The 23653-nt window shown below is 37.6% G+C and overlaps 1 protein-coding gene across 1 annotated transcript in view; it reads left to right on the top strand.

Moving 5' to 3' along the window:
* LOC124119806 overlaps positions 1-23653 on the top strand; it is a 60963-nt gene that overhangs the window by 18975 nt on the left and 18335 nt on the right. The window contains exons 38-81 of the mRNA XM_048388736.1: positions 144-210; positions 549-604; positions 989-1009; positions 1302-1368; positions 1707-1762; positions 2147-2167; positions 2460-2526; positions 2865-2920; positions 3305-3325; positions 3618-3684; positions 4023-4078; positions 4463-4483; positions 4776-4842; positions 5181-5236; positions 5621-5641; positions 5934-6000; positions 6339-6394; positions 6779-6799; positions 7092-7158; positions 7497-7552; positions 7937-7957; positions 8250-8316; positions 8655-8710; positions 9095-9115; positions 9408-9474; positions 9813-9868; positions 10253-10273; positions 10566-10632; positions 10971-11026; positions 11411-11431; positions 11724-11790; positions 12129-12184; positions 12569-12589; positions 12882-12948; positions 13287-13342; positions 13727-13747; positions 14040-14106; positions 14445-14500; positions 14885-14905; positions 15198-15264; positions 16907-16994; positions 18160-18283; positions 18479-18546; positions 19110-19304. Of these exons, the coding sequence (XP_048244693.1) occupies positions 144-210; positions 549-604; positions 989-1009; positions 1302-1368; positions 1707-1762; positions 2147-2167; positions 2460-2526; positions 2865-2920; positions 3305-3325; positions 3618-3684; positions 4023-4078; positions 4463-4483; positions 4776-4842; positions 5181-5236; positions 5621-5641; positions 5934-6000; positions 6339-6394; positions 6779-6799; positions 7092-7158; positions 7497-7552; positions 7937-7957; positions 8250-8316; positions 8655-8710; positions 9095-9115; positions 9408-9474; positions 9813-9868; positions 10253-10273; positions 10566-10632; positions 10971-11026; positions 11411-11431; positions 11724-11790; positions 12129-12184; positions 12569-12589; positions 12882-12948; positions 13287-13342; positions 13727-13747; positions 14040-14106; positions 14445-14500; positions 14885-14905; positions 15198-15264; positions 16907-16994; positions 18160-18283; positions 18479-18546; positions 19110-19304 (2414 nt within the window). The remainder of the gene's footprint in view (positions 1-143; positions 211-548; positions 605-988; positions 1010-1301; positions 1369-1706; positions 1763-2146; positions 2168-2459; positions 2527-2864; positions 2921-3304; positions 3326-3617; positions 3685-4022; positions 4079-4462; positions 4484-4775; positions 4843-5180; positions 5237-5620; positions 5642-5933; positions 6001-6338; positions 6395-6778; positions 6800-7091; positions 7159-7496; positions 7553-7936; positions 7958-8249; positions 8317-8654; positions 8711-9094; positions 9116-9407; positions 9475-9812; positions 9869-10252; positions 10274-10565; positions 10633-10970; positions 11027-11410; positions 11432-11723; positions 11791-12128; positions 12185-12568; positions 12590-12881; positions 12949-13286; positions 13343-13726; positions 13748-14039; positions 14107-14444; positions 14501-14884; positions 14906-15197; positions 15265-16906; positions 16995-18159; positions 18284-18478; positions 18547-19109; positions 19305-23653) is intronic.

Below are 23653 nucleotides of genomic sequence, written 5' to 3'. Positions count from 1 at the left end.
CAAACAACCTGTCATGGCACCTGAAGTATATGCTGACAAATAATGGAAACATGGTGGTTTCCAATTCTACATGAAAAGGAAAAACATTTTTACTAGAATCATATTAATTGTGTTTGGAATCTTAATATTCGAGTCCTCTCCAGATCTTGCACCAACAATCATCCAGAGCGCCCTTCCTACTCTTCTCGCTGGTGTTGGAAAACGTGATGTGTAAGTAATGTCCTGATATACAAAACATTAGTTTGATATCATATGTTTTTGCTTTCAAGTGATTTTTAATTATGAGTAACTCTGAGTAATAAAACAGCTATCACTCTCTTAGCCAGGAAGACCGATTCTTGTTTCGGGATTCCAGTAACGGATAAGTTCCAAATCCCCACATATTTGTTTAGAAATCGACTAAAATTAAAATCGCCCTTATTTCTCACAAAAAAGGGAATAGAATCATGCTTGCTGTTCATCATGCTATCATTATCATTTTCCATTAGGAAGTCCTTTTCATTCACAAACCAACAGTTATAAAAGAAACTTTCTGTTCTCAATTTCAGTGAGCGCAGAGGCTTCCTGGATTCACTGAGGAACACTCTTAAAGATATTGGCAAAGGTTAGTAATATGAACATACCGGTGAAATAAATACTAATAGCAATGATTTAAACACGTCGTGCATATCGTGTATCAAGAAAGGTAGTATTACATATATATGATAGTTATTATTTAAAATGTTGAGTTTCACCAATTCAAATTGTGTGAAAACAAGGAACTGTTTGGAATGTAGAGATTGGCTTATTAGTATTATTATACCCATAACCAAAATGAGATAACGTTTAATGATTGATAAAATACATAAATGGCATCAACATGAAATAGATTCAACTGTTTGGGATTAACCATAATACATAAGTCTCAAGAGGGTAAAAGAAATGGTATGATTGTTGATGTACTAGTGTTCGAAGTGATCGTCTCACAGAGTTTCAATTTACTTTACAGAAGCAGTCCATGAAATTGAGAGTGAGTATGTTACTATTCACTTCAAGCATACAAAAATAATTTGGGAAAACATCGTTAAAGATTCATTCTCTTGGTAAAAGGTGATATCAGACAACAATTGTTCCATTTACCAAATGATTTGACAATGTCGAGAAATCAGCAAGAGACAACAAACAACCTGTCATGGCACCTGAAGTATATGCTGACAAATAATGGAAACATGGTGGTTTCCAATTCTACATGAAAAGGAAAAACATTTTTACTAGAATCATATTAATTTTGTTTGGAATCTTAATATTCGAGTCCTCTCCAGATCTTGCACCAACAATCATCCAGAGCGCCCTTCCTACTCTTCTCGCTGGTGTTGGAAAACGTGATGTGTAAGTAATGTCCTGATATACAAAACATTAGTTTGATATCATATGTTTTTGCTTTCAAGTGATTTTTAATTATGAGTAACTCTGAGTAATAAAACAGCTATCACTATCTTAGCCAGGAAGACCGATTCTTGTTTCGGGATTCCAGTAACGGATAAGTTCCAAATCCCCACATATTTGTTTAGAAATCGACTAAAATTAAAATCGCCCTTATTTCTCACAAAAAAGGGAATAGAATCATGCTTGCTGTTCATCATGCTATCATTATCATTTTCCATTAGGAAGTCCTTTTCATTCACAAACCAACAGTTATAAAAGAAACTTTCTGTTCTCAATTTCAGTGAGCGCAGAGGCTTCCTGGATTCACTGAGGAACACTCTTAAAGATATTGGCAAAGGTTAGTAATATGAACATACCGGTGAAATAAATACTAATAGCAATGATTTAAACACGTCGTGCATATCGTGTATCAAGAAAGGTAGTATTACATATATATGATAGTTATTATTTAAAATGTTGAGTTTCACCAATTCAAATTGTGTGAAAACAAGGAACTGTTTGGAATGTAGAGATTGGCTTATTAGTATTATTATACCCATAACCAAAATGAGATAACGTTTAATGATTGATAAAATACATAAATGGCATCAACATGAAATAGATTCAACTGTTTGGGATTAACCATAATACATAAGTCTCAAGAGGGTAAAAGAAATGGTATGATTGTTGATGTACTAGTGTTCGAAGTGATCGTCTCACAGAGTTTCAATTTACTTTACAGAAGCAGTCCATGAAATTGAGAGTGAGTATGTTACTATTCACTTCAAGCATACAAAAATAATTTGGGAAAACATCGTTAAAGATTCATTCTCTTGGTAAAAGGTGATATCAGACAACAATTGTTCCATTTACCAAATGATTTGACAATGTCGAGAAATCAGCAAGAGACAACAAACAACCTGTCATGGCACCTGAAGTATATGCTGACAAATAATGGAAACATGGTGGTTTCCAATTCTACATGAAAAGGAAAAACATTTTTACTAGAATCATATTAATTGTGTTTGGAATCTTAATATTCGAGTCCTCTCCAGATCTTGCACCAACAATCATCCAGAGCGCCCTTCCTACTCTTCTCGCTGGTGTTGGAAAACGTGATGTGTAAGTAATGTCCTGATATACAAAACATTAGTTTGATATCATATGTTTTTGCTTTCAAGTGATTTTTAATTATGAGTAACTCTGAGTAATAAAACAGCTATCACTCTCTTAGCCAGGAAGACCGATTCTTGTTTCGGGATTCCAGTAACGGATAAGTTCCAAATCCCCACATATTTGTTTAGAAATCGACTAAAATTAAAATCGCCCTTATTTCTCACAAAAAAGGGAATAGAATCATGCTTGCTGTTCATCATGCTATCATTATCATTTTCCATTAGGAAGTCCTTTTCATTCACAAACCAACAGTTATAAAAGAAACTTTCTGTTCTCAATTTCAGTGAGCGCAGAGGCTTCCTGGATTCACTGAGGAACACTCTTAAAGATATTGGCAAAGGTTAGTAATATGAACATACCGGTGAAATAAATACTAATAGCAATGATTTAAACACGTCGTGCATATCGTGTATCAAGAAAGGTAGTATTACATATATATGATAGTTATTATTTAAAATGTTGAGTTTCACCAATTCAAATTGTGTGAAAACAAGGAACTGTTTGGAATGTAGAGATTGGCTTATTAGTATTATTATACCCATAACCAAAATGAGATAACGTTTAATGATTGATAAAATACATAAATGGCATCAACATGAAATAGATTCAACTGTTTGGGATTAACCATAATACATAAGTCTCAAGAGGGTAAAAGAAATGGTATGATTGTTGATGTACTAGTGTTCGAAGTGATCGTCTCACAGAGTTTCAATTTACTTTACAGAAGCAGTCCATGAAATTGAGAGTGAGTATGTTACTATTCACTTCAAGCATACAAAAATAATTTGGGAAAACATCGTTAAAGATTCATTCTCTTGGTAAAAGGTGATATCAGACAACAATTGTTCCATTTACCAAATGATTTGACAATGTCGAGAAATCAGCAAGAGACAACAAACAACCTGTCATGGCACCTGAAGTATATGCTGACAAATAATGGAAACATGGTGGTTTCCAATTCTACATGAAAAGGAAAAACATTTTTACTAGAATCATATTAATTTTGTTTGGAATCTTAATATTCGAGTCCTCTCCAGATCTTGCACCAACAATCATCCAGAGCGCCCTTCCTACTCTTCTCGCTGGTGTTGGAAAACGTGATGTGTAAGTAATGTCCTGATATACAAAACATTAGTTTGATATCATATGTTTTTGCTTTCAAGTGATTTTTAATTATGAGTAACTCTGAGTAATAAAACAGCTATCACTATCTTAGCCAGGAAGACCGATTCTTGTTTCGGGATTCCAGTAACGGATAAGTTCCAAATCCCCACATATTTGTTTAGAAATCGACTAAAATTAAAATCGCCCTTATTTCTCACAAAAAAGGGAATAGAATCATGCTTGCTGTTCATCATGCTATCATTATCATTTTCCATTAGGAAGTCCTTTTCATTCACAAACCAACAGTTATAAAAGAAACTTTCTGTTCTCAATTTCAGTGAGCGCAGAGGCTTCCTGGATTCACTGAGGAACACTCTTAAAGATATTGGCAAAGGTTAGTAATATGAACATACCGGTGAAATAAATACTAATAGCAATGATTTAAACACGTCGTGCATATCGTGTATCAAGAAAGGTAGTATTACATATATATGATAGTTATTATTTAAAATGTTGAGTTTCACCAATTCAAATTGTGTGAAAACAAGGAACTGTTTGGAATGTAGAGATTGGCTTATTAGTATTATTATACCCATAACCAAAATGAGATAACGTTTAATGATTGATAAAATACATAAATGGCATCAACATGAAATAGATTCAACTGTTTGGGATTAACCATAATACATAAGTCTCAAGAGGGTAAAAGAAATGGTATGATTGTTGATGTACTAGTGTTCGAAGTGATCGTCTCACAGAGTTTCAATTTACTTTACAGAAGCAGTCCATGAAATTGAGAGTGAGTATGTTACTATTCACTTCAAGCATACAAAAATAATTTGGGAAAACATCGTTAAAGATTCATTCTCTTGGTAAAAGGTGATATCAGACAACAATTGTTCCATTTACCAAATGATTTGACAATGTCGAGAAATCAGCAAGAGACAACAAACAACCTGTCATGGCACCTGAAGTATATGCTGACAAATAATGGAAACATGGTGGTTTCCAATTCTACATGAAAAGGAAAAACATTTTTACTAGAATCATATTAATTTTGTTTGGAATCTTAATATTCGAGTCCTCTCCAGATCTTGCACCAACAATCATCCAGAGCGCCCTTCCTACTCTTCTCGCTGGTGTTGGAAAACGTGATGTGTAAGTAATGTCCTGATATACAAAACATTAGTTTGATATCATATGTTTTTGCTTTCAAGTGATTTTTAATTATGAGTAACTCTGAGTAATAAAACAGCTATCACTCTCTTAGCCAGGAAGACCGATTCTTGTTTCGGGATTCCAGTAACGGATAAGTTCCAAATCCCCACATATTTGTTTAGAAATCGACTAAAATTAAAATCGCCCTTATTTCTCACAAAAAAGGGAATAGAATCATGCTTGCTGTTCATCATGCTATCATTATCATTTTCCATTAGGAAGTCCTTTTCATTCACAAACCAACAGTTATAAAAGAAACTTTCTGTTCTCAATTTCAGTGAGCGCAGAGGCTTCCTGGATTCACTGAGGAACACTCTTAAAGATATTGGCAAAGGTTAGTAATATGAACATACCGGTGAAATAAATACTAATAGCAATGATTTAAACACGTCGTGCATATCGTGTATCAAGAAAGGTAGTATTACATATATATGATAGTTATTATTTAAAATGTTGAGTTTCACCAATTCAAATTGTGTGAAAACAAGGAACTGTTTGGAATGTAGAGATTGGCTTATTAGTATTATTATACCCATAACCAAAATGAGATAACGTTTAATGATTGATAAAATACATAAATGGCATCAACATGAAATAGATTCAACTGTTTGGGATTAACCATAATACATAAGTCTCAAGAGGGTAAAAGAAATGGTATGATTGTTGATGTACTAGTGTTCGAAGTGATCGTCTCACAGAGTTTCAATTTACTTTACAGAAGCAGTCCATGAAATTGAGAGTGAGTATGTTACTATTCACTTCAAGCATACAAAAATAATTTGGGAAAACATCGTTAAAGATTCATTCTCTTGGTAAAAGGTGATATCAGACAACAATTGTTCCATTTACCAAATGATTTGACAATGTCGAGAAATCAGCAAGAGACAACAAACAACCTGTCATGGCACCTGAAGTATATGCTGACAAATAATGGAAACATGGTGGTTTCCAATTCTACATGAAAAGGAAAAACATTTTTACTAGAATCATATTAATTTTGTTTGGAATCTTAATATTCGAGTCCTCTCCAGATCTTGCACCAACAATCATCCAGAGCGCCCTTCCTACTCTTCTCGCTGGTGTTGGAAAACGTGATGTGTAAGTAATGTCCTGATATACAAAACATTAGTTTGATATCATATGTTTTTGCTTTCAAGTGATTTTTAATTATGAGTAACTCTGAGTAATAAAACAGCTATCACTATCTTAGCCAGGAAGACCGATTCTTGTTTCGGGATTCCAGTAACGGATAAGTTCCAAATCCCCACATATTTGTTTAGAAATCGACTAAAATTAAAATCGCCCTTATTTCTCACAAAAAAGGGAATAGAATCATGCTTGCTGTTCATCATGCTATCATTATCATTTTCCATTAGGAAGTCCTTTTCATTCACAAACCAACAGTTATAAAAGAAACTTTCTGTTCTCAATTTCAGTGAGCGCAGAGGCTTCCTGGATTCACTGAGGAACACTCTTAAAGATATTGGCAAAGGTTAGTAATATGAACATACCGGTGAAATAAATACTAATAGCAATGATTTAAACACGTCGTGCATATCGTGTATCAAGAAAGGTAGTATTACATATATATGATAGTTATTATTTAAAATGTTGAGTTTCACCAATTCAAATTGTGTGAAAACAAGGAACTGTTTGGAATGTAGAGATTGGCTTATTAGTATTATTATACCCATAACCAAAATGAGATAACGTTTAATGATTGATAAAATACATAAATGGCATCAACATGAAATAGATTCAACTGTTTGGGATTAACCATAATACATAAGTCTCAAGAGGGTAAAAGAAATGGTATGATTGTTGATGTACTAGTGTTCGAAGTGATCGTCTCACAGAGTTTCAATTTACTTTACAGAAGCAGTCCATGAAATTGAGAGTGAGTATGTTACTATTCACTTCAAGCATACAAAAATAATTTGGGAAAACATCGTTAAAGATTCATTCTCTTGGTAAAAGGTGATATCAGACAACAATTGTTCCATTTACCAAATGATTTGACAATGTCGAGAAATCAGCAAGAGACAACAAACAACCTGTCATGGCACCTGAAGTATATGCTGACAAATAATGGAAACATGGTGGTTTCCAATTCTACATGAAAAGGAAAAACATTTTTACTAGAATCATATTAATTTTGTTTGGAATCTTAATATTCGAGTCCTCTCCAGATCTTGCACCAACAATCATCCAGAGCGCCCTTCCTACTCTTCTCGCTGGTGTTGGAAAACGTGATGTGTAAGTAATGTCCTGATATACAAAACATTAGTTTGATATCATATGTTTTTGCTTTCAAGTGATTTTTAATTATGAGTAACTCTGAGTAATAAAACAGCTATCACTATCTTAGCCAGGAAGACCGATTCTTGTTTCGGGATTCCAGTAACGGATAAGTTCCAAATCCCCACATATTTGTTTAGAAATCGACTAAAATTAAAATCGCCCTTATTTCTCACAAAAAAGGGAATAGAATCATGCTTGCTGTTCATCATGCTATCATTATCATTTTCCATTAGGAAGTCCTTTTCATTCACAAACCAACAGTTATAATAGAAACTTTCTGTTCTCAATTTCAGTGAGCGCAGAGGCTTCCTGGATTCACTGAGGAACACTCTTAAAGATATTGGCAAAGGTTAGTAATATGAACATACCGGTGAAATAAATACTAATAGCAATGATTTAAACACGTCGTGCATATCGTGTATCAAGAAAGGTAGTATTACATATATATGATAGTTATTATTTAAAATGTTGAGTTTCACCAATTCAAATTGTGTGAAAACAAGGAACTGTTTGGAATGTAGAGATTGGCTTATTAGTATTATTATACCCATAACCAAAATGAGATAACGTTTAATGATTGATAAAATACATAAATGGCATCAACATGAAATAGATTCAACTGTTTGGGATTAACCATAATACATAAGTCTCAAGAGGGTAAAAGAAATGGTATGATTGTTGATGTACTAGTGTTCGAAGTGATCGTCTCACAGAGTTTCAATTTACTTTACAGAAGCAGTCCATGAAATTGAGAGTGAGTATGTTACTATTCACTTCAAGCATACAAAAATAATTTGGGAAAACATCGTTAAAGATTCATTCTCTTGGTAAAAGGTGATATCAGACAACAATTGTTCCATTTACCAAATGATTTGACAATGTCGAGAAATCAGCAAGAGACAACAAACAACCTGTCATGGCACCTGAAGTATATGCTGACAAATAATGGAAACATGGTGGTTTCCAATTCTACATGAAAAGGAAAAACTTTTTTACTAGAATCATATTAATTTTGTTTGGAATCTTAATATTCGAGTCCTCTCCAGATCTTGCACCAACAATCATCCAGAGCGCCCTTCCTACTCTTCTCGCTGGTGTTGGAAAACGTGATGTGTAAGTAATGTCCTGATATACAAAACATTAGTTTGATATCATATGTTTTTGCTTTCAAGTGATTTTTAATTATGAGTAACTCTGAGTAATAAAACAGCTATCACTCTCTTAGCCAGGAAGACCGATTCTTGTTTCGGGATTCCAGTAACGGATAAGTTCCAAATCCCCACATATTTGTTTAGAAATCGACTAAAATTAAAATCGCCCTTATTTCTCACAAAAAAGGGAATAGAATCATGCTTGCTGTTCATCATGCTATCATTATCATTTTCCATTAGGAAGTCCTTTTCATTCACAAACCAACAGTTATAAAAGAAACTTTCTGTTCTCAATTTCAGTGAGCGCAGAGGCTTCCTGGATTCACTGAGGAACACTCTTAAAGATATTGGCAAAGGTTAGTAATATGAACATACCGGTGAAATAAATACTAATAGCAATGATTTAAACACGTCGTGCATATCGTGTATCAAGAAAGGTAGTATTACATATATATGATAGTTATTATTTAAAATGTTGAGTTTCACCAATTCAAATTGTGTGAAAACAAGGAACTGTTTGGAATGTAGAGATTGGCTTATTAGTATTATTATACCCATAACCAAAATGAGATAACGTTTAATGATTGATAAAATACATAAATGGCATCAACATGAAATAGATTCAACTGTTTGGGATTAACCATAATACATAAGTCTCAAGAGGGTAAAAGAAATGGTATGATTGTTGATGTACTAGTGTTCGAAGTGATCGTCTCACAGAGTTTCAATTTACTTTACAGAAGCAGTCCATGAAATTGAGAGTGAGTATGTTACTATTCACTTCAAGCATACAAAAATAATTTGGGAAAACATCGTTAAAGATTCATTCTCTTGGTAAAAGGTGATATCAGACAACAATTGTTCCATTTACCAAATGATTTGACAATGTCGAGAAATCAGCAAGAGACAACAAACAACCTGTCATGGCACCTGAAGTATATGCTGACAAATAATGGAAACATGGTGGTTTCCAATTCTACATGAAAAGGAAAAACATTTTTACTAGAATCATATTAATTTTGTTTGGAATCTTAATATTCGAGTCCTCTCCAGATCTTGCACCAACAATCATCCAGAGCGCCCTTCCTACTCTTCTCGCTGGTGTTGGAAAACGTGATGTGTAAGTAATGTCCTGATATACAAAACATTAGTTTGATATCATATGTTTTTGCTTTCAAGTGATTTTTAATTATGAGTAACTCTGAGTAATAAAACAGCTATCACTCTCTTAGCCAGGAAGACCGATTCTTGTTTCGGGATTCCAGTAACGGATAAGTTCCAAATCCCCACATATTTGTTTAGAAATCGACTAAAATTAAAATCGCCCTTATTTCTCACAAAAAAGGGAATAGAATCATGCTTGCTGTTCATCATGCTATCATTATCATTTTCCATTAGGAAGTCCTTTTCATTCACAAACCAACAGTTATAAAAGAAACTTTCTGTTCTCAATTTCAGTGAGCGCAGAGGCTTCCTGGATTCACTGAGGAACACTCTTAAAGATATTGGCAAAGGTTAGTAATATGAACATACCGGTGAAATAAATACTAATAGCAATGATTTAAACACGTCGTGCATATCGTGTATCAAGAAAGGTAGTATTACATATATATGATAGTTATTATTTAAAATGTTGAGTTTCACCAATTCAAATTGTGTGAAAACAAGGAACTGTTTGGAATGTAGAGATTGGCTTATTAGTATTATTATACCCATAACCAAAATGAGATAACGTTTAATGATTGATAAAATACATAAATGGCATCAACATGAAATAGATTCAACTGTTTGGGATTAACCATAATACATAAGTCTCAAGAGGGTAAAAGAAATGGTATGATTGTTGATGTACTAGTGTTCGAAGTGATCGTCTCACAGAGTTTCAATTTACTTTACAGAAGCAGTCCATGAAATTGAGAGTGAGTATGTTACTATTCACTTCAAGCATACAAAAATAATTTGGGAAAACATCGTTAAAGATTCATTCTCTTGGTAAAAGGTGATATCAGACAACAATTGTTCCATTTACCAAATGATTTGACAATGTCGAGAAATCAGCAAGAGACAACAAACAACCTGTCATGGCACCTGAAGTATATGCTGACAAATAATGGAAACATGGTGGTTTCCAATTCTACATGAAAAGGAAAAACATTTTTACTAGAATCATATTAATTTTGTTTGGAATCTTAATATTCGAGTCCTCTCCAGATCTTGCACCAACAATCATCCAGAGCGCCCTTCCTACTCTTCTCGCTGGTGTTGGAAAACGTGATGTGTAAGTAATGTCCTGATATACAAAACATTAGTTTGATATCATATGTTTTTGCTTTCAAGTGATTTTTAATTATGAGTAACTCTGAGTAATAAAACAGCTATCACTATCTTAGCCAGGAAGACCGATTCTTGTTTCGGGATTCCAGTAACGGATAAGTTCCAAATCCCCACATATTTGTTTAGAAATCGACTAAAATTAAAATCGCCCTTATTTCTCACAAAAAAGGGAATAGAATCATGCTTGCTGTTCATCATGCTATCATTATCATTTTCCATTAGGAAGTCCTTTTCATTCACAAACCAACAGTTATAAAAGAAACTTTCTGTTCTCAATTTCAGTGAGCGCAGAGGCTTCCTGGATTCACTGAGGAACACTCTTAAAGATATTGGCAAAGGTTAGTAATATGAACATACCGGTGAAATAAATACTAATAGCAATGATTTAAACACGTCGTGCATATCGTGTATCAAGAAAGGTAGTATTACATATATATGATAGTTATTATTTAAAATGTTGAGTTTCACCAATTCAAATTGTGTGAAAACAAGGAACTGTTTGGAATGTAGAGATTGGCTTATTAGTATTATTATACCCATAACCAAAATGAGATAACGTTTAATGATTGATAAAATACATAAATGGCATCAACATGAAATAGATTCAACTGTTTGGGATTAACCATAATACATAAGTCTCAAGAGGGTAAAAGAAATGGTATGATTGTTGATGTACTAGTGTTCGAAGTGATCGTCTCACAGAGTTTCAATTTACTTTACAGAAGCAGTCCATGAAATTGAGAGTGAGTATGTTACTATTCACTTCAAGCATACAAAAATAATTTGGGAAAACATCGTTAAAGATTCATTCTCTTGGTAAAAGGTGATATCAGACAACAATTGTTCCATTTACCAAATGATTTGACAATGTCGAGAAATCAGCAAGAGACAACAAACAACCTGTCATGGCACCTGAAGTATATGCTGACAAATAATGGAAACATGGTGGTTTCCAATTCTACATGAAAAGGAAAAACATTTTTACTAGAATCATATTAATTTTGTTTGGAATCTTAATATTCGAGTCCTCTCCAGATCTTGCACCAACAATCATCCAGAGCGCCCTTCCTACTCTTCTCGCTGGTGTTGGAAAACGTGATGTGTAAGTAATGTCCTGATATACAAAACATTAGTTTGATATCATATGTTTTTGCTTTCAAGTGATTTTTAATTATGAGTAACTCTGAGTAATAAAACAGCTATCACTCTCTTAGCCAGGAAGACCGATTCTTGTTTCGGGATTCCAGTAACGGATAAGTTCCAAATCCCCACATATTTGTTTAGAAATCGACTAAAATTAAAATCGCCCTTATTTCTCACAAAAAAGGGAATAGAATCATGCTTGCTGTTCATCATGCTATCATTATCATTTTCCATTAGGAAGTCCTTTTCATTCACAAACCAACAGTTATAAAAGAAACTTTCTGTTCTCAATTTCAGTGAGCGCAGAGGCTTCCTGGATTCACTGAGGAACACTCTTAAAGATATTGGCAAAGGTTAGTAATATGAACATACCGGTGAAATAAATACTAATAGCAATGATTTAAACACGTCGTGCATATCGTGTATCAAGAAAGGTAGTATTACATATATATGATAGTTATTATTTAAAATGTTGAGTTTCACCAATTCAAATTGTGTGAAAACAAGGAACTGTTTGGAATGTAGAGATTGGCTTATTAGTATTATTATACCCATAACCAAAATGAGATAACGTTTAATGATTGATAAAATACATAAATGGCATCAACATGAAATAGATTCAACTGTTTGGGATTAACCATAATACATAAGTCTCAAGAGGGTAAAAGAAATGGTATGATTGTTGATGTACTAGTGTTCGAAGTGATCGTCTCACAGAGTTTCAATTTACTTTACAGAAGCAGTCCATGAAATTGAGAGTGAGTATGTTACTATTCACTTCAAGCATACAAAAATAATTTGGGAAAACATCGTTAAAGATTCATTCTCTTGGTAAAAGGTGATATCAGACAACAATTGTTCCATTTACCAAATGATTTGACAATGTCGAGAAATCAGCAAGAGACAACAAACAACCTGTCATGGCACCTGAAGTATATGCTGACAAATAATGGAAACATGGTGGTTTCCAATTCTACATGAAAAGGAAAAACATTTTTACTAGAATCATATTAATTTTGTTTGGAACCTTAATATTCGAGTCCTCTCCAGATCTTGCACCAACAATCATCCAGAGCGCCCTTCCTACTCTTCTCGCTGGTGTTGGAAAACGTGATGTGTAAGTAATGTCCTGATATACAAAACATTAGTTTGATATCATATGTTTTTGCTTTCAAGTGATTTTTAATTATGAGTAACTCTGAGTAATAAAACAGCTATCACTATCTTAGCCAGGAAGACCGATTCTTGTTTCGGGATTCCAGTAACGGATAAGTTCCAAATCCCCACATATTTGTTTAGAAATCGACTAAAATTAAAATCGCCCTTATTTCTCACAAAAAAGGGAATAGAATCATGCTTGCTGTTCATCATGCTATCATTATCATTTTCCATTAGGAAGTCCTTTTCATTCACAAACCAACAGTTATAAAAGAAACTTTCTGTTCTCAATTTCAGTGAGCGCAGAGGCTTCCTGGATTCACTGAGGAACACTCTTAAAGATATTGGCAAAGGTTAGTAATATGAACATACCGGTGAAATAAATACTAATAGCAATGATTTAAACACGTCGTGCATATCGTGTATCAAGAAAGGTAGTATTACATATATATGATAGTTATTATTTAAAATGTTGAGTTTCACCAATTCAAATTGTGTGAAAACAAGGAACTGTTTGGAATGTAGAGATTGGCTTATTAGTATTATTATACCCATAACCAAAATAAGATAACGTTTAATGATTGATAAAATACATAAATGGCATCAACATGAAATAGATTCAACTGTTTGGGATTAACCATAATACATAAGTCTCAAGAGGGTAAAAGAAATGGTATGATTGTTGATGTACTAGTGTTCGAAGTGATCGTCTCACAGAGTTTCAATTTACTTTACAGAAGCAGTCCATGAAATTGAGAGTGAGTATGTTACTATTCACTTCAAGCATACAAAAATAATTTGGGAAAACATCGTTAAAGATTCATTCTCTTGGTAAAAGGTGATATCAGACAACAATTGTTCCATTTACCAAATGATTTGACAATGTCGAGAAATCAGCAAGAGACAACAAACAACCTGTCATGGCACCTGAAGTATATGCTGACAAATAATGGAAACATGGTGGTTTCCAATTCTACATGAAAAGGAAAAACATTTTTACTAGAATCATATTAATTTTGTTTGGAATCTTAATATTCGAGTCCTCTCCAGATCTTGCACCAACAATCATCCAGAGCGCCCTTCCTACTCTTCTCGCTGGTGTTGGAAAACGTGATGTGTAAGTAATGTCCTGATATACAAAACATTAGTTTGATATCATATGTTTTTGCTTTCAAGTGATTTTTAATTATGAGTAACTCTGAGTAATAAAACAGCTATCACTCTCTTAGCCAGGAAGACCGATTCTTGTTTCGGGATTCCAGTAACGGATAAGTTCCAAATCCCCACATATTTGTTTAGAAATCGACTAAAATTAAAATCGCCCTTATTTCTCACAAAAAAGGGAATAGAATCATGCTTGCTGTTCATCATGCTATCATTATCATTTTCCATTAGGAAGTCCTTTTCATTCACAAACCAACAGTTATAAAAGAAACTTTCTGTTCTCAATTTCAGTGAGCGCAGAAGCTTCCTGGATTCACTGAGGAACACTCTTAAAGATATTGGCAAAGGTTAGTAATATGAACATACCGGTGAAATAAATACTAATAGCAATGATTTAAACACGTCGTGCATATCGTGTATCAAGAAAGGTAGTATTACATATATATGATAGTTATTATTTAAAATGTTGAGTTTCACCAATTCAAATTGTGTGAAAACAAGGAACTGTTTGGAATGTAGAGATTGGCTTATTAGTATTATTATACCCATAACCAAAATGAGATAACGTTTAATGATTGATAAAATACATAAATGGCATCAACATGAAATAGATTCAACTGTTTGGGATTAACCATAATACATAAGTCTCAAGAGGGTAAAAGAAATGGTATGATTGTTGATGTACTAGTGTTCGAAGTGATCGTCTCACAGAGTTTCAATTTACTTTACAGAAGCAGTCCATGAAATTGAGAGTGAGTATGTTACTATACACTTGAAGCATACAAAAATAATTTGGGAAATCATCGTTAAAGATTCATTCTCTTGGTAAAAGGTGATATCAGACAACAATTGTTCCATTTACCAAATGATTTGACAATGTCGAGAAATCAGCAAGAGACAACAAACAACCTGTCATGGCACCTGAAGTATATGCTGACAAATAATGGAAACATGGTGGTTTCCAATTCTACATGAAAAGGAAAAAAATTTTTACTAGAATCATATTAATTTTGTTTGGAATCTTAATATTCGAGTCCTCTCCAGATCTTGCACCAACAATCATCCAGAGCGCCCTTCCTACTCTTCTCGCTGGTGTTGGAAAACGTGATGTGTAAGTAATGTCCTGATATACAAAACATTAGTTTGATATCATATGTTTTTGCTTTCAAGTGATTTTTAATTATGAGTAACTCTGAGTAATAAAACAGCTATCACTATCTTAGCCAGGAAGACCGATTCTTGTTTCGGGATTCCAGTAACGGATAAGTTCCAAATCCCCACATATTTGTTTAGAAATCGACTAAAATTAAAATCGCCCTTATTTCTCACAAAAAAGGGAATAGAATTATGCTTGCTGTTCATCATGCTATCATTATCATTTTCCATTAGGAAGTCCTTTTCATTCACAAACCAACAGTTATAAAAGAAACTTTCTGTTCTCAATTTCAGTGAGCGCAGAAGCTTCCTGGATTCACTGAGGAACACTCTTAAAGATATTGGCAAAGGTTAGTAATATGAACATACCGGTGAAATAAATACTAATAGCAATGATTTAAACACGTCGTGCATATCGTGTATCAAGAAAGGTAGTATTACATATATATGATAGTTATTATTTAAAATGTTGAGTTTCACCAATTCAAATTGTGTGAAAACAAGGAACTGTTTGGAATGTAGAGATTGGCTTATTAGTATTATTATACCCATAACCAAAATGAGATAACGTTTAATGATTGATAAAATACATTAATGGCATCAACATGCAATAGATTCAACTGTTTGGGATTAACCATAATACATAAGTCTCAAGAGGGTAAAAGAAATGGTATGATTGTTGATGTACTAGTGTTCGAAGTGATCGTCTCACAGAGTTTCAATTTACTTTACAGAAGCAGTCCATGAAATTGAGAGTGAGTATGTTACTATTCACTTCAAGCATACAAAAATAATTTGGGAAAACATCGTTAAAGATTCATTCTCTTGGTAAAAGGTGATATCAGACAACAATTGTTCCATTTACCAAATGATTTGACAATGTCGAGAAATCAGCAAGAGACGAGAAACATATTAATTTTGTTTGGAATCTTAATATTCGACTCCTTTCCAGACCTTGCACCAACACTCATCCAGACCGCTCTTCCTGCTCTTCTCGCTGGGGTTGGAAAGCGTGGAGCGTGAGTGGTATTATTTACCTTACAGAAATTTATGGTTTTACTGTTAAATCAAAAGGTTTTGGTGGGCCTAGGAAAATCTTTCCAGAATAACCCTTTGACAGAGTTGTGGACTCGTGCTGCTTCTAAAACGTGCTGAGAGAACAGCATCAGCCTGTTGTGTAATGATACTTCTTTTCCATCAGTTGGAAGGAATTGAGATATTCAGAAAAGCAATACCCCTCTTCACATTGACTGTCTTATAAACAAGGTAAATGCGCAATGTGTCCTGATGGTTGTGAATATATTTGCTGATCGATCTCGCTCTATATTGTAAGAAGATGATGATAAGAAGCGTCCAGTGGCATTGCTGTTTGTTCTTGCGTTCAGAGTAAAATATGAGAGGCCCTCTGTAACAGTGTTGTGTATGTGTCTGTAAATCATGTTCAGTGTAGGATGGCATGTCATGTATGGATGTGTTTGTTCTTGCGTTCAGAGTAAAAGATGAGAGTCCCTCTATAACAGCGCTGTGTATGTGTTTGAAAATCATGTTCAGTACCAGAGATGTCATGTCATGTATGAAAGCATCGTGTTTGTTCTCAGTGTGGAGGCCGGACTTCTGGAACATGTGAGGGATGAGATGCTCTCTGTGGTGGACAAGCTGAAGGAGTCTGTGGAGGGAGCAGAGAAGGTGAATACAATTCACGCTTATTATCTCCCAACTCTGAATAAAGATGTTTTCTTCTTATTTCACAACCCAGCTAGTCAAATGGACAATCATGAAGACTTTTTATGGCAAACACAAACATCGTAACATTTCCTCTGAAGTCACCAATAAATAAAAAACACAACATATAGATTTCCAGTGTAGGGAGGATACTTCCAGCTGAGAAGCAAACAGGTCAGGGTCAGGGTCAGGGTCAGGGTCAAGTGAGGAGCAAACAATCAAGGCAGTATTCAGAAAGCAATCAAATGACCAGCATGGTCACACCTGAATATGTGGTGAGGATAGGATAGGATAGGATTGGCTTGCTTGTTCCATGTCTCTGTGATAGTTTAGAGACATTCCAAATTGTTTGTCTCTCTCCCTACTTAACATGATTCCCGGAAACATATTCTGTGTGTGTGTCTGCCGTGGGTGTCTATCGTGTTCCGTTCAGTTTCTGTGGACCGAACCTGCATGTAGTTCCGATGCATTTGACGGTCTTGACTCAAAGCATGCCCTTACAACGTCCGTTCAAGGTGTCACTATGTACATTCAATGCAATAGCCACATCACCAGGGCTTGAGATTTGTGAATGCCTCTCCAAATCGCATCCTATCTAACCTTTCACTGCAAGGTTTGAAGCCATATAAAAGTTGATGTTACAAGTATGATCTGTGTATGCGAGGGAAACAGTCAATGATTGATAACATCATGTACCAACATATATTTCTATTACGTAACTAGACGTATTATTTGTGTTTCTGTTTTTCGTCCAGTATATACAGTTGTAGGCACAGGTCAAGAATAGCGGTCGGGTAGCCCAGTAGTTAAAGCGTTCGCTCGTCACGCCGAAGACCTGGGTTCGATTCCCGACATGGGTACAATGTGTGAAGCCCATTTCCGGTGTCCCCCGCCGTGATATTGCTGGGATATTGCTAAAAGCGGCATAAAACCATACTTATTCACTCATGATTATTAGCCACAGAAACCGGTGAACGTGGAAACGGTCGAAAGCAAGATGACAAATCATTTGATCCGTATGAACTCCTTGGAAGGTGAAGTATATTTTCTTCTGGATAATATCGACGCCGTACACATCAATATTCACAAATGAATTCGATGACAAAATGTGAAATGTTTCCGTATTCAGATCGCCACGAACCTTGAGGGCAACCTGAAGACAGCTGCCCAGGGTCTGACCAGTGGCCAGGATGTCAAAGCCCTCGCCCAGATGGTGCTGTCCACCCTGGAGAAGGATGTCGAGTCCATGATGGGTACGTGTGAACGATGCTGGGCATATACTGCACCGTAATGTTTTGTAAGGTGATATATTTTGTTAATTTTATCTTATGTAAAACTAATTCGTCAGATTAGTATAACCCTAGTCATTCGTGACGCACAATGTGTTTTTACAAAACGATGTCCAATATATGTTAATCGAGTCCTGACGTATTTTTGTTTTCTTCCAGAGAAGGGAACGTTTGACGTTGATCTTGATAAAATAATCGGCGACATTGTCCCCAATGCAGTTTCTAAGGTAAATAATGATTTCTTTTGAATTGTTGGCTAATTGTTTAATCATTTTTACAGGTGGTGAGGTGAAGACGGGTATAGATATCGGGTTCAAGGTTATTGCACTTATGTTGCGACGTGCAAAAGTGCTAGCCACTGAGATACCATGCCACAGTTTATCATGAATACCCCACACAGAATAACAAGTCCTTGTATTAGTCCCTCAATGCCGAGCGCAAGGCAGGGGAAAAACGGCTACAATTTGTTAACGTCTTGTGGTATGACGCGGCGAACACCCGACATTTCGCTCTCCGGACGGATGCTCTCCCACTAGACCACAATGGCCGTTGGCTTCCTTACAGGGTTGATAGAACAAGGCAAAGTGGGGATTTGTGTCACGTGATAAGTGAACATTGCCATGACCATGACCAATGATTATCAAGACCTGTTTATTTATCCAGATATAAGTAATGAGTCAATGCATTCAAGGAGGAATTACCCCATTCTCCAGTCAGATCCACGCCCTGCATGCGAAGTGACAGCATCTCTGTTCAGTCCTCATAAAATGACAGTGCTGTATGTTTTCAGCTCTTCTCCAAGAATAGCCGTCGTGGTCTTCTCGGTGATATTTTCAACGGATTGAAGGACACTCTTGGTGACGCTCTTGGTCTTCTGACTGGCACCGCCTTTGGAGACCTTAAAACATTCCTCGGAAACGTAGAGTCAACTGCTGTACACTCCCTGACCCCAGCATTGGGCAACCTCAAAGGGCTGGCCCAGACAGTAAGTTGACACGCTCTATGTACATAAGGACAGGCCCAGACAGTAAATTGACACGTTCATTGCACACAAGAACAGGCCCAGATAGTAAGTTGACACGCCCATTGCACACAAGCACAGGCCCAGACAGTAAGTTGACACGCCCATTGCACACAAGCACAGGCCCAGACAGTAAGTTGACACGCCCATTGTACACAAGGACAGGCCCAGACAGTAAGTTGACACGCCCATTGTACACAAGCACAGGCCCACACAGTAAGTTGACACGCCCATTGTACACAAGGACAGGCCGAAACAGTAAGTTGAGACACTCTATGTACACAAGGACAGGCCCAGGCAGTAAGTTGACACGCTCTATGTACACAAGGACAGGCCCAGACAGTAAGTTGACACACTCTACGTACACAAGGACAGGCCCAGACAGTAAGTTGACACGCTCTATGTACACAAGGACAGGCCCAGACAGTAAGTTGACACGCCCATTGCACACACGGACAGGCCGAAACAGTAAGTTGAGACACTCTATGTACACAAGGACAGACCCAAACAGTAAGTTGACACACTCTACGTACACAAGGACAGGCCCTGACAGTAAGTTGACACGCCCATTGTACACAAGGACAGGCCCAGACAGTAAGTTGACACGCCCATTGTACACAAGGACAGGCCGAAACAGTAAGTTGACACGCTCTATATACACAAGGACAGGCCCAGACAGTAAGTTGACACGCCCATTGTACACAAGGACAGGCCCAGACAGTAAATTGACACGCTCTTTGTACCCAAGGACAGGCCCAAACAGTAGGTTGACACGCTCTATGTACACAAGGACAGGCCCAGACAGTAAGTTGACACGCTATATGTACACAAGGACAGACCCAGGCAGTAAGTTGACACGCCCATTGTACACAAGGACAGGCCCAGACAGTAAGTTGACACGCTATATGTACACATGGACAGACCCAGGCAGTAAGTTGACACGCCCATTGTAAACAAGGACAGGCCCAGACAGTAAGTTAACACACTCTATGTACACAAGGACAGGACCAGGCAGTAAGTTGACACGCTATATGTACACAAGGACAGGCCCAGGCAGTAAGTTGACACGCCCTATGTACATAAGGACAGGCCCAGACAGTAAGTTGACACGCTATATGTACACAAGGACAGGCCCAGGCAGTAAGTTGACACGCTCTATGTACACAAGGACAGGCCCAGACAGTAAGTTGAGACACTCTATGTACACAAGGACAGACCCAGACAGTAAGTTGACACGCTCTATGTACACAAGGACAGGCCCACACAGTAAGTTGACACGCTCTATATACACAAGGACAGGCCCAGACAGTAAGTTGACACGCCCATTGTACATAAGGACAGGCCCAGACAGTAAATTGACACGCTGTATGTACACAAGGACAGACCCAGGCAGTAAGTTGACACGTCCATTGTACACAAGGACAGGCCCAGACAGTAAGTTGACACGCTGTATGTACATAAGGACAGGCCCAGACAGTAAGTTGACCCGCTATATGTACACAAGGACAGACCCAGGCAATAAGTTGACACGCCCATCGTACACAAGGACAGGCCCACACAGTAAGTTAACACACTCTATGTACACAAGGACAGGCCCACACAGTAGGTTGACACACTCTATGTACACAAGGACAGGCCCAGGCAGTAAGTTGACATGCTCTATGTACACAAGGACAGGCCCAGACAGTAAGTTGACACGCTCTATGTACACAAGGACAGGCCCAAACAGTAGGTTGACACGCTCTATGTACACAAGGACAGGCCCAGATTGTAAGTTGACACACTCTATGTACATAAGGACAGACCCAGGCAGTAAGTTGACACGCCCATTGTAAACAAGGACAGGCCCAGACAGTAAGTTAACACACTCTATGTACACAAGGACAGGCCCACACAGTAGGTTGACACACTCTATGTACATAAGGACAGGCCCAGACAGTAAGTTGACACGCTATATGTACACAAGGACAGGCCCAGGCAGTAAGTTGACACGCTCTATGTACACAAGGACAGGCCCAGACAGTAAGTTGAGACACTCTATGTACACAAGGACAGACCCAGACAGTAAGTTGACACGCTCTATGTACACAAGGACAGGCCCACACAGTAAGTTGACACGCTCTATATACACAAGGACAGGCCCAGACAGTAAGTTGACACGCCCATTGTACATAAGGACAGGCCCAGACAGTAAATTGACACGCTGTATGTACACAAGGACAGACCCAGGCAGTAAGTTGACACGTCCATTGTACACAAGGACAGACCCAGACAGTAAGTTGACACGCTGTATGTACGTAAGGACAGGCCCAGACAGTAAGTTGACCCGCTATATGTACACAAGGACAGACCCAGGCAATAAGTTGACACGCCCATCGTACACAAGGACAGGCCCACACAGTAAGTTAACACACTCTATGTACACAAGGACAGGCCCACACAGTAGGTTGACACACTCTATGTACACAAGGACAGGCCCAGGCAGTAAGTTGACATGCTCTATGTACACAAGTACAGGCCCACACAGTAAGTTGACACGCTCTATGTACACAAGGACAGGCCCAAACAGTAGGTTGACACGCTCTATGTACACAAGGACAGGCCCAGATTGTAAGTTGACACACTCTATGTACATAAGGACAGGCCCAGACAGTAAGTTGACACACTATATGTACACAAGGACAGACCCAGGCAGTAAGTTGACACGCCCATTGTACACAAGGACAGGCCCAGACAGTAAGTTGACACGCTCTATGTACACAAGGACAGGCCCAGACTGTAAGTTGACACACTCTATGTACATAAGGACAGGCCCAGACAGTAAGTTGACACACTATATGTACACAAGGACAGACCCAGGCAGTAAGTTGACACGCCCATTGTACACAAGGACAGGCCCAGACAGTAAATTGACACGCTCTTTGTACCCAAGGACAGGCCCAAACAGTAGGTTGACACGCTCTATGTACACAAGGACAGGCCCAGACAGTAAGTTGACACGCTATATGTACACAAGGACAGACCCAGGCAGTAAGTTGACACGCCCATTGTACACAAGGACAGGCCCAGACAGTAAGTTGACACGCTATATGAACACAAGGACAGACCCAGGCAGTAAGTTGACACGCCCATTGTAAACAAGGACAGGCCCAGACAGTAAGTTAACACACTCTATGTACACAAGGACAGGACCAGGCAGTAAGTTGACACGCTATATGTACACAAGGACAGGCCCAGGCAGTAAGTTGACACGCCCTATGTACATAAGGACAGGCCCAGACAGTAAGTTGACACGCTATATGTACACAAGGACAGGCCCAGGCAGTAAGTTGACACGCTCTATGTACACAAGGACAGGCCCAGACAGTAAGTTGAGACACTCTATGTACACAAGGACAGACCCAGACAGTAAGTTGACACGCTCTATGTACACAAGGACAGGCCCACACAGTAAGTTGACACGCTCTATATACACAAGGACAGGCCCAGACAGTAAGTTGACACGCCCATTGTACATAAGGACAGGCCCAGACAGTAAATTGACACGCTGTATGTACACAAGGACAGACCCAGGCAGTAAGTTGACACGTCCATTGTACACAAGGACAGGCCCAGACAGTAAGTTGACACGCTGTATGTACATAAGGACAGGCCCAGACAGTAAGTTGACCCGCTATATGTACACAAGGACAGACCCAGGCAATAAGTTGACACGCCCATCGTACACAAGGACAGGCCCACACAGTAAGTTAACACACTCTATGTACACAAGGACAGGCCCACACAGTAGGTTGACACACTCTATGTACACAAGGACAGGCCCAGGCAGTAAGTTGACATGCTCTATGTACACAAGGACAGGCCCACACAGTAAGTTGACACGCTCTATGTACACAAGGACAGGCCCAAACAGTAGGTTGACACGCTCTATGTACACAAGGACAGGCCCAGATTGTAAGTTGACACACTCTATGTACATAAGGACAGGCCCAGACAGTAAGTTGACACACTATATGTACACAAGGACAGACCCAGCCAGTAAGTTGACACGCCCATTGTACACAAGGACAGGCCCAGACAGTAAGTTGACACGCTCTATGTTCACAAGGACAGGCCCAGACTGTAAGTTGACACACTCTATGTACATAAGGACAGGCCCAGACAGTAAGTTGACACACTATATGTACACAAGGACAGACCCAGGCAGTAAGTTGACACGCCCATTGTAAACAAGGACAGGCCCAGACAGTAAGTTAACACACTCTATGTACACAAGGACAGGCCCACACAGTAGGTTGACACACTCTATGTAC

This window comes from Haliotis rufescens, unplaced genomic scaffold (assembly GCF_023055435.1).
Source record: "Haliotis rufescens isolate VD_foot unplaced genomic scaffold, xgHalRufe1.0.p SCAF_78, whole genome shotgun sequence".
Lineage (NCBI taxonomy): Eukaryota > Metazoa > Mollusca > Gastropoda > Lepetellida > Haliotidae > Haliotis > Haliotis rufescens.
The sequence above is the reverse complement of the archived record's forward strand: the minus strand, read 5'-3'. Positions and strand labels throughout refer to the sequence as shown.